This window comes from Portunus trituberculatus, chromosome 24, assembly GCF_017591435.1.
Source record: "Portunus trituberculatus isolate SZX2019 chromosome 24, ASM1759143v1, whole genome shotgun sequence".
Lineage (NCBI taxonomy): Eukaryota > Metazoa > Arthropoda > Malacostraca > Decapoda > Portunidae > Portunus > Portunus trituberculatus.
The window spans coordinates 4,969,643-4,987,250 of NC_059278.1; the positions used below are offsets into that span (position 1 = coordinate 4,969,643).

At 36.4% G+C, this 17,608-nt stretch overlaps 1 protein-coding gene across 3 annotated transcripts; it reads right to left on the minus strand.

Annotated features, from left to right (window-relative positions):
* Window positions 1-2,256: 2,256 nt before the first annotated feature.
* On the minus strand, window positions 2,257-17,513 carry LOC123508027 (high mobility group protein HMG-I/HMG-Y-like). 3 transcript variants are annotated; one of them, XM_045261389.1, is made up of 6 exons: window positions 17,439-17,513; window positions 16,436-16,609; window positions 12,440-12,634; window positions 7,887-8,086; window positions 6,158-6,229; window positions 2,257-3,045 (listed from the first exon to the last, which is right to left on the minus strand). In XM_045261389.1, the coding sequence occupies exons 4-6, from the start codon at window positions 8,076-8,078 to the stop codon at window positions 2,962-2,964; spliced, it is 348 nt and encodes a 115-aa protein (XP_045117324.1). In that variant the 5' UTR covers window positions 8,079-8,086; window positions 12,440-12,634; window positions 16,436-16,609; window positions 17,439-17,513; the 3' UTR covers window positions 2,257-2,961. The 3 variants fall into 3 exon arrangements, with proteins under 3 accessions (XP_045117324.1, XP_045117323.1, XP_045117325.1); XM_045261388.1 differs by having other exon boundaries at window positions 16,414-16,609; XM_045261390.1 differs by lacking the exon at window positions 6,158-6,229 and having other exon boundaries at window positions 16,414-16,609.
* Between the last annotated feature and the right edge of the window lie 95 nt (window positions 17,514-17,608).

Sequence of the window (17,608 nt, forward strand, 5' to 3'; positions counted from 1 at the left end):
TCACTGGCTGCAACTTTGCCTCAAGTTTTTCTCAGCACCAAGTTTCATGCTGCATGTTCTAGTGGTATGTTTGTATTATCAATTTTTTATACAAGGCAAATTTCAACATACAGGGTGTAAACACAAATTTCTGTGAATATTGGTAGAAGGAAAGTACAGGTTATTGTGGAGAAATGTTGTATGTACGTATGCATTTTGAGTTGTTCACCTGTGGCATCAAATTCAAGTGTGGCCTAATGACAGATACAATGGCAGAGCCAGAGTAGTATCCATGGTGAAGATCTGATATTGTGAAAAAATTCATTCAAGATTTCTAAGACTTTACAGTATCCCGTGACAAGACAAGTGACAATAACACACTGATATTGATTACCAATAAACATTATGCAATAATAGTATGGATGTAATAAAAGACAAATAAAATGATACACTGTGGTACCACACATGCCCAGCAGAATGTGTGGAAAGAATGATGGTTAGCAGCAAATCAGCTGATGTAAGAAAGGCAAATTGGCCAAGGGCAACAAAAAATTGTAATTGATAAAAAAAAAGGCCCAGTGAAGTGCTGGTTAGTCAGATTACAAAGATCCCTTCCAAGACTGTGACAGTGAATATATTCAGATTGTATTGCATAACTAAAAGCAATGCAAGGTGTGTGGAAATGTTATTTCTCTGCTTTGCTTACCACCCTTGCCACTATATTTGATGTTTGAATTTTGTCTTGGTTAAACAATGCCTCAAAATGCTAATGTGCATACAACCTTTTCGACTTTAGGTAACTTATTTGCCAGTATCCACAGAAACTGCTCCTGTTACAGTATAACTATGGAATTAGAGTGACAGTAAAAAGTGTTTACAAGATCTTGAAAACTAAATTTGATCTTTTAAATAAAATACCAAACAAACAAAAGTAAATGAATTGAAGATTTCGCATGACTCAATGTTTAGTAGTACACATGTGAAGTCTTATAATTAATCATTTGATACATGTGGTGCCTCTGCTGAAGTGAGGTAAGTGACATGTTGGTCAAAATTGAGTTTTCACTTCTTTTGAATAGGCAAAATCCTGCTGAAACACATGGTATAGGTATCATACCGTGAATCCATTCAGAAGTGGCCATGTCAACATTTCTAATAATAATGGATTTTATTTTTATTTTGACACATGACCACAATCTCAGCACAGTTGAAGTAAGCTCTTGAGAGGTGGGATGCATTAGCACCTCAACAGCCAGTGAGTGACCGCCAATGATGAGTAAAGTGTTTCACAGTTCATATCAGACACACGCCCCTTTACTAGCACTCTCCTCCCTCCAGCTCTGGTGTGGAATGGAGAGTGAGCAGGAACTTTCAAATGCATTTTCTCAATTTCTTGTTAATGTTACTTACCTTGAACACAAAGGCCCACCAAATATAATCAGTTACCATCATATTCAGGAATTTTTTTGTATTAGTGTTCTTAGTAACACTTCCAGGTTAAGGCCGTCACTTTTGAATCCTGATTTTGAAATTACTTACCCCTGTAAAGTATAACCAAGTTTGTGGACATTGCTGAAAGTGAAAGTACAGATTATTTTAAGCAGAAAATGTTCTTAAAATACATTTTTGAGATCTTGTTCTGGTGTGGAATGAAATTCAAGTGTGGTGAGCTGACTATACTCATGTTATGTAATCATTTGACAAGTTTTGGGGTATTACAGTATCCCATATTGAGAGTAGTAATTGATGTGCATGCATACTCATAAGCTTTACATATTAATAGCATGGCTGTAATTAAAGCCTGTCATTGATGTACGTGCTTATGAGTAACTCACAAGGACATCAGTACAACTCGTCTTGACATGGATCAATACTACTTGTCTCACAATATGGGATACTTTAATACCCCTTTGACATGGATCAATACTACTTGTCTCACAATATGGGATACTTTAATACCCCTAAACTTGTTTGTGTCTACAACTCAAAAGGTTGCCATCACCCCACCACACTTGAATTTCACCCAATAAACAAGATCTTCTAAAATGTGTTAAAAACATTTTCTGCTTAGAATTACCAGTATGACTGGACCAGTATTTATCTCTAAACAGAAACTAGTTCACACCCTGTATGAAGAATGTATGAATTAGTTATTTTACTACTTGACGATCAAGCCTGGGGCAAAGACCTTTCTTACCAGCCTAGGAACCAAGCAAAAAATCTTTATATATGATGAGAGTATTTGCACGTAATAATAATTAAGGAAGGAAAAATTTATTTACCACTGAAACATTTATTGAAATAGTAGTAAACAAGACAAATGCCAAAAATCCGCTATGATGTTACAAAATCCAATCACTGGGAACTATTGGTCCCACAAAAAGTAATACTTGAGACAACCTTCAACACTTTTCAGATCTAAAACCATGAGATATTGAAGGTCACTAGGGACACTGTTCCAAAAAGAAAGGAACTTCACACCAAAAGTAAAGCACTAAAAACAAGTAAATTTAAATGATATTGATCATTTTGTACTGTAGTAAAGAGAATGTTATTAAATGTTATTAAAATTTATAAGAACACCTACTAATACAACACCTGCAGTACGAGAACACTTACAAAAACCAAGGTTATATGGACCACCATGCCCCTGCTTGACCCCTAAAGAAATCCTAATTAAAAAGCAGTTATGGATGTAAATATATAGAAAAATAGGTACTTTTATGCTATTTGGAAGTACAAAGACATTGAGGCCTTAAAGCACATGTATATATTATAGGGGTATAAGTAAGAGCTGCAAATTTAAGAGAAGGTTTCCTTAGTCACTAAGAAATAAAATTCCTCGTCAAAAAAACAGCAGGATCCATTTTCCGTTAACTAGTTCCTCTTAATGAGGGTAACTGTGGTCCTTCCAAAGGCAGCTACTTTCAGGGGTGTGGTGGTTGAAGAGTGCAGCAGCAGCAGCGACAGCAGCATCACTCCTTACTCAGCATCCTCAGGTGACTCCTCTGAAGCAGCTTCCTCTTTTGCCGCAGGAGGGTTCTTTGGAGGACGACCTCGCCTTCCCTGGAAATTAAAGAACATGGTAAATGGCAGTGTTCAATACATACATACATACACATATATACTTTGAGCCATATTACAGCTTTTAAAATTGCTCTACATATGCAAGATTTATATAAACATTCATTCCTGACTTGCCAAATATTCTATCTTTTGGCCTCTAGTTATTATAAAAAAATTTCAGTAGAAACCAAAAGGAAACCAAAAGATGTTTGGGAGACACTGCACTACTTGTACACAGTAGTAGTTTGTATTTTTTTTCCTACAAAAAATTTAGTGTAAATTGAACTAATCCACTCCATATTATTTAAACTTCCTTACTAATATTTCAAGACTACAGTACATAAAATCTATGAAAAACAAGTATTACATTCCAACCAAATGGATATAATGATGGCAATAGAAGTTATCTCAATTACACGAGGTCAATGCAATAGATGAGGCATAATGTTCAGTTCATTTCAGTGTGGGTGGTGATTGTTGTGATGAGTGCACTCCATAGTTTCTGTGGCAGCACTGACACACCTGTCCTCTAAACTCCCTTGTATTGCAACCAAATGAATATAGAATAGTAGTAATATGAGGCACCTGAAACGTCCATGCATCATCTACTGATGCATGGAATGTTCAGTCAGAGGTAGGTAGCAAGTTGAGAGTGGGTATGAGGGAGCGAGTGTGAATGGTCATTATGCAACCACTATGCTTTCACAAATTGTAGTTTCACAAATCCTGTCCCCAGCAATCTGTTTTTTCATTAATGAAGACAAAGCTTTTTCCACTTGTTCAATTAGGTGACCTGTTCACAGGTTACAACATGGCAACACCATCCAAACTATAAGGCAGGGTATGAATGACAAGTTGAATTTTTATGCAAAGAGTTGGACAAATGGTATAATTTGTACAATCAGAGGTAGTTGAACGGTGCAGTTCCATTTTATTTATTTATTTTTTGCTGCAATGATATTCTTGAAGGGTTGGCTACAACAGGCAAGCTGCTGTTCCCTAAAGATTCATCACATTAAAAGGTACGTTATTTTTCTAGGGAGTTACTTCTCAAGTCTATAATCAGTAATGTAAAAATACATAAGAAACGGTGCTACAGTAATAGCAAGGAAAGAATATTATTCTCTTGAGAACTGCAGGTGTAGAAACCATGGCCTTGAGATGTGTGAGTTGCCAGATACACACCCAACTACTAGTTTATTTACAATTATTTGTAATACAAGTACTTACTAGACACCAAACGGTTGTGGAAAGTATATATAGGCGAGAATAGAAGCTTTGAAAATATAAAAATAAATTTGCACCCTTAGTCCCCTTGTGAGCTCCAAGAAAAAATTAATACAAGTGAAGATTACACAGTACCCATACTACCACTTGCAGCATGAATATAATATACTACATGAAATGACTAGTTATTTCCTCATATTACCAGGTAAATAAGGGAGGGATGCAACCTAACGAGACCTGTATCTGACAAAGCACCAGGTAAATAAGGGAGGGATGCAACCTATCAAGACCCATATCTCTGACAAAGCCTAACACTACATAATAATAAATGTATGAGAGCATAATAATAAATGTATGAGAGAACATGTGCCACAAAGCAAGCATACAGGGATGCCAGGAAAGAAAGATTGAATTGGAGGTGTAGGCAGTTGAGGAAGAGGCATGAAATTGAAGAGGCAGAAAGTGAATACCAGAAAGCATGGACAGCACATGTGAGGCAGCAGCAAGTGATGAAGCAGAAGATAATGAATGTTACAGGTAGGTAGGAGAGATGTGTGATTTAGTCCCTCAGAAAAGTGAACAGTGATAAAGAATGGTAAAGATTCTTGAGGGGTAACAGGATGCCTGACAGTGAAAATATGGAGACACTGAAGGTGAATGGGCAGTGGTGACAGGTAAGGAAGAAATGAGAAGTGATAAAAATTGTGGGAGAAGATTGGTGGTGTAAGAGAGGTGTTTTATGTGAAAGAAAAGTGACATTGGAGAGGAAGAATGTAAATGAGCTGAGTGAATCAGCAGGGTGGAGGTGGAGAAATGTGGGGGAGCAAAAGAATGGGAAGAGGCTGGGCACAATGAGATACCATGTGAGATATACAAAAATGGAGAAGTTATGACTGATAGGATGACTGAGCTTTTTTAACCAGGTATGGGAAGAGGAAAGTGCCAAGAGTGTGGAATGAATGTAGGGTGACTGTTCCACAAAGTAGGCTATATGAGTAATTGAGTTGAACTGTAGGCCAACTGCATTATTAAATACAGGAAGTAAAGTGTTAAATGCAGTGTTGAAAGATTGTGTAAATGGATTGAACAAACTGGAGCACTGGCTGAAGAACAGAATGATTTCTGTGTAGATAGCAGAGCTAAACACATGTTTACGGTGAATGAATTGAGTGAGAAGAAAAGGAAAGATGGTAATTTATACTTAGGTTTTTTGGATATAGAGAAAGCATATGACAAGGTGAATAAAAGAATGATACACAGTCTTAGAAAAAGATTGGATAGAGTGCAAAGATAGTTAGCATAATGCAAAGTATGTATTCGGATACCAGGACTAGATACAGACTAGGCTCAAATGAAAAAAGGAGTTAGGTAAGGTTGTACATTTTCACCAACCCTCTTCAGTTTATATACAGAGAAATTGGCTACCAGAATGAGAAGAATGAATGCAGGAGGAGTAAGGATGGGGGATAACAGGATAGGTGTGCTCTGGGATGCAGATGATGTGGTAGTCACAAGTGATTCAGCAGATGAGCTCCAAATTCAGTTGTTGTAGATAGGTATGGAGAAGACCTTAAAGTGAGTTTTGGTAGTGAGAAAAGCAAGGTAATGGTTGTTAAGATGTCAGATAATGATAAAAACTCAGCATGGAGACTGGGAAAGAACGAGGTGCAACAGACTGATGAATACAAGTACCTGGGAATGTGGATTAGTTGAAATGGCTGTGTGAAAGCAAAAAATAAAAAGATGAGCTTGGTAAACAAGTGAGTAGGCTGACTAGGAAGTGAAGCCAGGATGAGAGCAAGCAAGTGTGATATGCTGCAAGAAGTCGGAAAGAGCACAGCCATTCCAAGCATCATGTATGGCATGGATGTGTTTATAGTCTGACCATTTTATGAAGATCACTTAGGCGTTGGCTTTTTCGGGGATTTCCCGGCTTGGGGCGCTGCCAAAACTTGTGCTGGGCAAATTAAGGGATTAGAGCCTATATGTCAATGAGAACCTTGCTTCTCACACACCACCTACCCCCTCTCTCTCTCTCTCTATATATATATATATATATATATATATATATATATATATATATATATATATATATATATATAGAATTTATATTTCATGCAAATATATTTCCATCAGAGATCTATACTTGCTCATAAATTACTAAAATTTGAGAAGAATCTGTCTGTCTGTCTGTCTCTCTCTCTCTCTCTCTCTCTCTCTCTCTCTCTCTCTCTCTCATCCTGGGTGGTAGCAGGAGAGGAAGTGACCCATGGATTAACATAGACCTGTGGTCATAATGATATAAGTGTGACAGCGCCACAGGCCGGGAAATCCCCGAAAAAGCCAACGCCTAAGTGATCTTCATAAAAGGGTCAGACTATAAATGGAATAAAAATTAACTATAAGTTAGATGTAGGATAAAATAAAGTAGCTAAAATGGCACTTAATGCACCAGGTTATGCCACAATAGAGGCATTGAGGAAAGACTTGGGATGGAATACCTTCAAAGAAGCATGTAAAGGCAGCATTGAGATTCAAGGGTAGATGGGGGTTAGAGGGTAAAAATAAATACAGTATGTAACTACACAAAATATAAATATAGAACTTGAAATATAAAAGATTAAATACATGCTAAAAAGACATTAAAGTAAAGAAGGAAATGGGCTTGGAAAAACAGAACATTCATTCACATACACATATAATCAGACAACATAACTAAAACTAGATGTGCACACACACACACACTAGGAAAGAGCAAAAGGAGACTGGTATGGGACTATTTGACAGGAAAGGAACAAATAATGAAGACTAAAGATGAAAAAGATCTAGCAGTGCTTAAACAGATAATCTGAACCCTGAAAAACATACAAGATATTTGGTATATCATATAAAATGTTGACTAATGCAAGATGTCCAATTTATGGACAAAGATATGACGAAAAAAACATCACAAGCATGATACGTCCAAAGCTAGAATATGCAGCTGTGGTGTGGTCTCTGAGTTATATAAAAGATATAAGAAGATTAGAATGGATACAGGATTGCTACAAAGATGGTGCCAGAACTGAAGGACCTAACATGAAGAAAATGGGACTACCAACCTTACAAGATAAAAGAGAACAAGATGATCTAATAACAATCTACAAGATAGTCAATGGCATTGAAAAGATAAACAAGGAAAACCTAGTGCTGTTGACAAAAGAGGATGGAAGGACAAGAGGTCAAGTAAAGAAAATCAGGATGAGACAGTGTATGAAGGATATTGGAAAATACAGACTTCCACACAGTACGGTGGAAAAGTGGAATGCATTGAATAATGAAGTTGTTACAGCACATAATGTGCATAACTTTAGGGAGAAATTGGATAAATGGAGACGAGACACTATGAGCCCCGCTCGAACTCAGTACAATACAACTAGGTAAACACACACACACAGAGAGAGAGAGAGAGAGAGAGAGAGAGAGAGAGAGAGAGAGAGAGAGAGAGAGAGAGAGAGAGAGAGAGAGAATGACCAATCCAAACTGTAAAGAGGAATTTGTAACAAAGTAAATTAAATATCTACTTCAGACATCTGACATACTACTGCCTGAAACTCAAAGTGTCTCATGCTCACCGTGCCCTTAGATACAGGCTTCTTATTTCCAGATCCCTTATTTTTGCTACCCTTAGGTCTGCCTCTGCCCCTCTTCGGGACAGTTCCTTCATCTGCCTCCGCCTTGCGCTTGGGGGTTACTTTCTCACTCTCAGCCTTTGGGGGACGTCCGCGCTTCCGCTTTGGTGTCTCAACTGGACTGTCTTCAGCCATTGTTAAAACTGAAACAAAACATTTGTCTGCTAACCATTGTCTAGTTCACAAAACATGTTTAAATAGATCCTAGAGACAAAACGCATGATTCTTAGGCAGTTCACTTGATTATCTTGGAATGAATTACATCTTGAATATCTACAAAAAGCAGCATTACAAAATTAAGACCAATGTACATATACAATATATATACATATACAATAATCTGAATAGAATAATGACAAAAGACTGGATGGATGTACAACAATTGAAAGTGAATGAAGATCTAAGTACAATTCTAATGATTTATAAAAATATGATGTAAGGCAGCTAGGTGGATGATCAAGCTATTAGTCTAACTTAAAAGATTTGCAACTTCCGAGTAATTCTTGAAAAAAAAAAAAAAGACTATTTTCTCTATTTAATGTTGCCTTTCTGTTAGGCTGTCTCCACTAGGACTGGGCAGCCAGGGGAACAGGTGGACAGACAAAGGGAAAATAGGGATGAGCATACCAACACCAGACTTGCCTGTACATCATCAGTCACCTTTGCACTGTGTTACGCACACATAACAAGCCCTCCTCTTCGCCCGCCTCTGATCACCCTAAACGACCCTACTATCCTTCACTGTCCTCAAACACTCCTCCATTTACCTGCAGCTGCTGTGTTTCGTTAAGGCCGGCGCTTCGGTGAGGTCTCGGAAGTGCAACGGTTCAGGCAAAACCGACCTTACCTCGACCATCCTCGCACCACCAAAAGCCAAAGCCAGAATCGGACTTACTCCTGTTCTGAGAAGGTCCTGCCTACCTTGAGAGGATGATTCTCACTCCTGGCTCTGTTGGACGACTGCACAGTACCTGGCTGGCCTGCTGCCCTCCACTACCATTGGGTGATGTAGAGTGTACCTTGCCCCCACCCCCTTAGGATTTATAGTATTTGTGTGCTCTTTTGGTAGGATATATTTTCTCTGTGGTTAGTGGTAGGATTACACATGTGTTTCTAGTAGTTTGCTTTCCATTTGGGTTTTGTGTTTATGTACTACTAGTCTGTAAGTAAATTGGTGTAAATTATTTATATTATATGTTTTTGAACCTGCTAATGTGACAACTGTCTCTCTCCTTCCCTCTCTTTTGATCTAGATGTGGCAGATTGCAAAATTCCCACGAGTGCAGCACTGACAGTTTGATAGCCAATTATCAGATTAAAATCATTCTCTATCTCTATCTCTCTCTCGTTATCAAATGCCCCTCGCTCGGGACTACTTCACCTGCCATGCAGCCCTGCCTACTTTACCAAATACAGAAGTTGAAACTGAAAAGTCCACCAATTCCTTGATTGCCCAGTCCTAATATAGACAGCCTTAAACACAATATATCCATCTCATTTTTTATTAATTCCTCCACCTCCATTACCTTAGTCTTTGATAATCTTTGTATATTAAACAATTTTATGGAGCTGGTGTCCTCTTTATGATAAATATTACTTTGTACATAACTATCATTGTTTACTAGACCAAACTTTCTTACTATGTTCTTTCTCTAAACCCTTCTGCTCTGCATAATTTCCCATCTTTTTAAGTACAGGCTTACTTCACTTTCCCCCCCCTCGTTCTTTCTGTTCATTTCTTAACATACTGTCCTGGTCTATGTTATTCTGTGAGGTCTAGAGAGATCTCCACCCTTTTCTTCATTGGGTCTCATATTTTAGCTATTCAGCATTTTTCCAAACTTCCCATTTTGTGCTTCCCTGGAAAGCTTCAGCAGGACTGGTCTGTTCCTATTTTCACTTTTTTTCAAACCTGATTACATTCACTACTCATATCACCACTTCATATGATCTGTTAGCTATTCCAAGAGTTCTGCATAATGTCACTGCACCTTTCCAGGTCCTCATCCTGTCTTTCATTAGGTATTTCTTTGTTGGACTTGTGTTATAGAGAACTAGGTTGTTTCTCCTATTTTGCCTATCCTCTTTCTCTTGTATGCCTTCCATCTGATCTAATGCTCTTCAATTGTTCTTTAGAGCAGGGTTTCCTCCTCCAATGCTTATTTATCTCATTTCTCACTTCTGTGTTCTTTAGAGCAGGGTTTCCTCCTCCAATACTTATTTATCTCATTTCTCACTTCAGTCTTAATTTGATCTTTAATCTTGATAATTGGCGGTTTTGATATTTTCAAATTTCCTTTTCGTCTCCTCTAGTTTCTTCAATTCCCCATTGTGCCTCTCCATCTGGTTTGCTCTTTGAATAGCATTCTTTATCTCAGGTTTGCACTATCTACAAATACAGTGAATGTCCACCAGCTTCTTTAAACACTGACCTTTCTCTTTGTTTACATTTTCACAGCAAGCATGATACCTGACTTCACATGAATTACAACATATTCATAATCAGACTTTTTACCACTACCTTGCATACACTGCAAGTTGTCCTGCTTTGGTCCTGAATCTTTATTCATAGTTGATATTGTACATGTTTCTAGCTCATTGAAAAAGCAATTTCTACAAGAATAGTCTAACATGCACACAATGCTCTCGCAGTATGCCAATGAACAATTTCCTTTATAATATATATATATATATATATATATATATATATATATATATATATATATATATATATATATATATATATATATGGCATAGCTGATACAAGGGGCCAGATGGCTCTCCTGTAGGTATTTCATTAACCAGATTTATTTGATGCTTGCATTCAGCAGTTTAAGGAAATGTGGAGATAACCTTAGCCCCTTCTCCCACGATTAACCCTTACCATTAGAGTTACAGAATATCAAACTATAATATATATATATATATATATATATATATATATATATATATATATATATATATATATATATATATATATTGGGAATCTTCAACTTGAAGACTCATGCTAGTGGATGTCTTTATTATTATTATTATTATTATTACTATTTTTTTTCCTGCATGTGTTTGGCACTCTTTCAAAGAGATGCTATACCTTATGTTGTTTCCCATTATATCTGTAATAACATTATAAATTAAGACGGCAAAATTCAATTCTCAAGCAAAAGTAGCATTCATTTCTCAACACCTGATTACAATGAGGATTTTTTTTTTCGCTCCTTGGAGATAGCAAGCCAAAGGAAAGAAGCCTAGTAGGCCACATATCCTGCAGGGTGTGAGTTAGAGACACCTAATATATATATATATATATATATATATATATATATATATATATATATATATATAGAGAGAGAGAGAGAGAGAGAGAGAGAGAGAGAGAGAGAGAGAGAGAGAGAGAGAGAGAGAGAGAGAGAGAGAGAGAGAGAGAGAGAGAGACTATCAAAAAAAAAAAAAAAAAAAAAAGGAATGGAGGGAGGGATAAAAGGTTGGTAAAAATTATTAGACACCCAGTCCTGCCATTCTTGCTGTGATGGCGGCCATCTTCTTGATCTTGATACTGCCGCGTCTCAGCTAAATACTTACCAGCCTTTTACTCTAAATTAATAATTTATTCCTGAAATACGGCTTGAGAATTTTGAGAGTAAAGTGCCTTACAAACTGCCAGCAGTCCATTAACATTACTGGTCACTATCGCACTATTCATTGTATTCCATGGTGTTCCTACTTAATTAAAATAATATTCTTGTGCCAAAGTAACCAACAACCCCTAACAACAGGATGAAGGTTCATCACCAGCGCCAAGCACCAACATCCATGCGACTCACAACGAAGTTTGGCTGATCACCCTTTTAAAAAAAAAATTCATTACATCACTTCCCAATGTACATAATCATTTCACCAATGTCAATTACGAAGAATATTCCGTCATATCACACTGTTGGGAGGGCCAGCCAGATGAATATCGACAGCAATTATAAGTATGTTTCAGGAATTGGATACAAAGTGATGCCTGTGTAAATTTCTAAAACAATTATATTGAAGATTAATATTATTTCCTTTACAAGTCGCTAAATCATCGCTACAAAAGTAACTCGCGGTTTAGGTTGAACACCACACAACTGTTAAGCCTGCACATTCCTGGCCTTGATTCCTTTACCACCACCAATACGACGCCATTTTCTCAATATCGGAGGACTTGTACTACGCAGAAAATCTGCAAACCAACACTGACCACGTCCCCTAATTGTATAAATTATTTGTAATTTTTAAGGAATTTCTTGTTCCCCGCGCAAAAAAGGTCGGTCCGCATATTTTGGCGGGAGATTTGAGGTGGCGGGCGGCGGGGACGCTGCAAGGCGCCGCCATCACCGGCCTCCCGCTACCCCACCCCGCCAACACCAATTACCTTAATTCCTACGCACAGAAACTTACACTCAATTCCATATGTTATGCACAGACCGAATAAGCAGTGTAGAATGCACAGAAAATATACTTACGTGTCCTAGACGGTGTGGAGAGCGAAGTACGTGTCTTATGGCTAGCGAGTAGCGGGTCTGGGCGGCGTCTGGAGGTGCGGGGCGGCGGGTGAGAGCGGGCCGGCCCACGCGTCCTCCCTCATCCAGACACCAGCGAGCCCAGCTACACTTTATCTTCAACCATTATTTTCACCTTATTCCATAACGTTGAGCATTCTGAAAGTATTTTTGTTATATTGATGAATGATTACCTTATTATAATAAATTAGGTTTTGCAACATATATGGTGCAAAACACGGCAAAACAAAATATCAAGTGAAGCTTGTCATTATTTGATGGATATTTTAGGCGTCGGTACAGACGCTTGGGAAAAAATTGATTACTACATTAAATACACTTCTTTGACCTGTATCAACTACTCTAAAAAACAGAATAAAACTTAAGATAATCTTGATTTTTTTACTGTTCCAAGTAAAGCCCTAGATATCAAGAAATAAATTATTCCATTTAATTCACGGAAAAACCGAAGTCTTCTTCACGACGCTGCTCCTAGATTTGTCGGTCTTTTCTTGATCCAAAATATAATTTTCGGGGTGTGACATGTGCAGAAAAAAAATGCCAATCGGCTCTACATACTACTGAGTACCATTTCCTTTGTATGTGAGAGAAAATACGGGTATTCTAAACGAGTCAATATTATTCTCTGGTTAATGTTAATCAATGGAGAGTAAGTATACGCCTCGCCTTCTACTACATTAATCACTCCAGTTCTCTATTATCTATCGACAAAATGTTTCATCATATAGCACATCATATAGCAGCTAATGAGATAAGAATTAAGTCACAAAGAACTACCGGATGGTCAACTACCCGAGGGAGCGATCAAGTTTAATGAAAAGTTTAGTCGCCGAAACAAAGTAAAAGTATTTGAGGGAGTTGTCTGCTGTCTTTATAAAGTCCCACATTGTAGACATCACCTGCACATTTTGATATTTGCTTTCGAATATAAATATTTGTAAAATGAGACCAACAGCCTTTCTTTTCTTTCTTTGCAAGTTTATATAATTAGCTATATTACATAATCACCTCATACTACATTCCTTTTTGCCTCTCTTTAACTACCGAACGAAATAAGCCTTTAGGTACATGTATACATGCAGATTCCTTCACGAGAAGTATAATTACGCCGATCGATATCACAAGTGGTACTATTTTTCATGATGCATATGAACTAATATCTGCATGGATAGATCGATCGATAGCTTTAAATAAAGCGTACATGCCACACAAGCTCTGAGAGATATATAGTCTGTCTACAATGCAGCTACATTAATCCTATAGCCCTCAGCGTCTCCCGTGGAGAGTCAAGAGGATGGATACAAGTACATTTTGCACACGTCCCACGTTATGCCACATAATGTAGAAATAATTACATTATCGTAACTATTTGTATCAAAAGATCAACATGAAGACTTGACTGAAAACATTAAAACTGAAGAATAATTTCGATAAAATCCTTTTCACCCACAATAAGGAAAAGAAAACAAATATTACAATAGACATCGTTAGATTGCTGGTATATACTAAACTTGGTAAGAATGTAGAATAGGCTACCTACCTCAACTATACCCACCACGACATATCTCACACAAACAGAAAAGAAATTAAATGAATAAATAAAATGAAATAAGAGGGGTTTTTTTTTTTTTACATTTGAAAACTACATGCGAGATGAATAATCATTTGAGAAAATTATAAATAGTGTTAACAGAGAGAGAGAGAGAGAGAGAGAGAGAGAGAGAGAGAGAGAGAGAGAGATTCAAGTCTAATTAAAAGATAAAGAAAGTTGCGAGAAATCATAAGGAGTTGTTAAGTCCACGTGGATATATGTAATGTGTTTAAACTGTCTTTCTGTAAGAAAAAAAAAAATAAATGGTAGGTCACAGATTACAAATTTATCAATTGCAATTACCTTAACTGTCATTCATGATTGCTTGTTCCTTCACCTTATTTTCATCAATGAGTAGTAATATCATGTAACATGTTTCAGATTGTTAGTACTAAGTCAATAGGGAGCTCTACCATACAAGATTAGAGGGATGGAAGGATGGAGGATGGAGGGAGGATGATGGATGGAAGTAGACCATGTGTTATCATAACGACCTCTTCCAGCTTCTCTCATTTTCTTATGTTATTGTGTAACAAATGAGCTTTTTCTTTTTTCTTTTCAATATTGTTTAATGAAAGTAGTGTCCTCTGAATTATCTTGTGGTCTTTCATGTAGCCATCCAGTAACTCCTTCGTATTCACCTATACCCGAGATGTTCCTAAGACATTATTTAAGAAGATATAACAGCCATCTTCCTCAAATATGAACAACAGGACAGATATCATAGTAACAGTGAAAAGCAGGAGCCATTTTGTGTAGGTCGAATAACATTTTTCAAGCCTCATTTTTATATTCTTTGTTCAGGAATTCTTGTTATTACATAACCAACAAGAAGAGTAAAATGACTAATAGAACCGAGACATTTTCTTTACCTAAAAACAAGAATCTGCACAGGCTATCACATCACCATGAAGTAGGATGCCAAGGTTTTTTCCATGGCCAACAACGGGCATCATAATGGCCACACAAATTAGTGATTTGTCAGCTACAATACCATTGACATTTCCAAACAAGACCACACAACTATCAACATAGTGTTCAGTGCTCCTCATATTTGAACCATTCTTGCTGCCACTCACAAAACACCACCCCACACCAATACACCAAGCTGACTCACTATCACTAAGTGAACTAGAGGTTCAGTCTAGCTGGATAGTTAGCCAGACCTTTCTAGATAAAACATCAAGCTCAAAGCAGCCTTCCTCTCTCCACTTCTTGCTCTGTTTCCAAACAGCAAGGAAAATAACATTCATAAAGGAAGTGTGTTCATAATTATAAATAGAAAAAAATCCACATACCACATGAAAAGGTAATAAACTATCAAGGTGTGAACAATTTTTATTAATCTCTTCTCATAATCTTACTCTGTTTCTGTAGTCTACTAACATCTATGTATTTGATCATCCACTTTAAAACTATGATATGTATTATGCTTCAAACAATCATTCTCATACTATATATAATTACTTAAATTACACTCAATTACCTCTAAGTAATGGGCTGATTTCTCACATTAGGAACATCATCATTTTCACCACACTTCAGTCTTCAAGACTCACTACCAGACATCTGTATGCTCTCCATAAAAGGTAGCTCACTTAAAAAGAAAAAAAAAATACAAGCTAGCCTCTAAATGAATTATATCAAGATATCACACTGTTGAGGGATATAAAAATATTCTAAAATGAAGTTTAACATAAAAATGAACACAAAAGAAAAAAATTCATATAGGCTATATAACACTTAAAGTATTGCTACACATATCTTTCCCAGCTGCCATCTTAGGTATTTCATTTGTGCCCTGCAGAACCCCATCACTACTATACTGCTGTGGTAATTCCCACAACTATATAGTACATGTTTAACACACACACACACACACACACACACACACACACACACACACACACACATATATATATATATATATATATATATATATATATATATATATATATATATATATATATATATATATATATATATATATATATATATATATATATATATATATATATATATATATATATATATATATATATATATATATATATATATGTGTGTGTGTGTGTGTGTGTGTGTGTGTGTGTGTGTGTGTGTGTGTGTGTATATATATATATATATATATATATATATATATATATATATATATATATATATATATATATATATATATATATACATATATAGATAGATGGATATAAATTAGATAGATAAATAGATGCTTACAGTATATTCATAATCAAAATGCAGATAATGTATTAAAAAGTGATAAAGTAAAAATAGATGATGGCACAATATTTCATCAGCATGGATCAACACTTACCAAAGGACTTCAAGATGGTTACCTTGTTCATAGACAGCAGGTTTACTTTTTGCCTAAGGAATCTTTCAACCTTTCTGTGATGTTTGGCTTTGCTCCAAATACTTGAATTCAGTTGATGGAAATCATGTTCTAAGAAATGTTTCTTGAACTGGAGTTCCAAGCAGAAGTGCCAGTTGTAGAACAGAGGAGGGAATGACTGAAAACATCAAACAAGGAAACATAAGAGTGCAAAATTCCTATTACTATTCCACATACCTCCAAAATTTAAGAATATTTGGCCAGTACTTTTGAAGCAAACCTACAATATTGTTTCATATTTTCTTTATTGCCTATACCCAGACCATCTCACCATATATTGATCGTGATAATTAAGAATGTTCTATTTCCATAAAGTAATAAATTCTTAAAAGTTTCAAGAATTTAGAAGAAAAGCTATTTTTACATTTGACTTTCCTATATATACCATTACCATTGTACTACTTGATTAAGTTATCCGTGTTCCTATATCCTTTTATGTTACCAACTATATCCATAATTTTGTTGGTTAGAACTACAACCTGATTGAAAAATATACATTTGTGGTGTCACCTGCCTAGGCCAACACTGATCTGAATCTAAACCTGCCAGACAGTGAATCAAATCCAGTTCAGTTCAGATGAGCCAGGGTATATAAAAGACCCAAGGTCAAAATGACATGCAGGTGTGTTTACTATACTGTACTACTAAAGGTAGTTATTTATTTATTTATTTATCTTTAAGATTGCTTTTGAAAAATGAGACAAGGATCTTACGTGAAAGGTAATATAATATGGAACTGGTAGTTATCTTCCTCTAATGTAAAGAAATACTTATCATCAGTTAAGATGTCATGGCTACATAATATCAAAACAAACATAACGAAGAAACTGCACTAGGCATTAGGACTAAACGTGACAATCCCACGAATATATTGCTGAGGTTAACTTGCCTTCACTTGATATTAGAAGGTTAGTGTTCTGTGGGAAGAAAGTCAAGAGCTTCATTACCTGTAGTGAGGGATTTGAGGCTTTGGGAGAAAAGTGAGCAGCAGCCCAGTAATGTTCCCGTACTTCCCGCTGCTGACCGGGGAACACTATAGTACACCCACTCACAACAAGAACAATTTTGACCCACATGAATGCATTCTAATAAGAGAAAGAGAGAGAAAAAAAGCAAA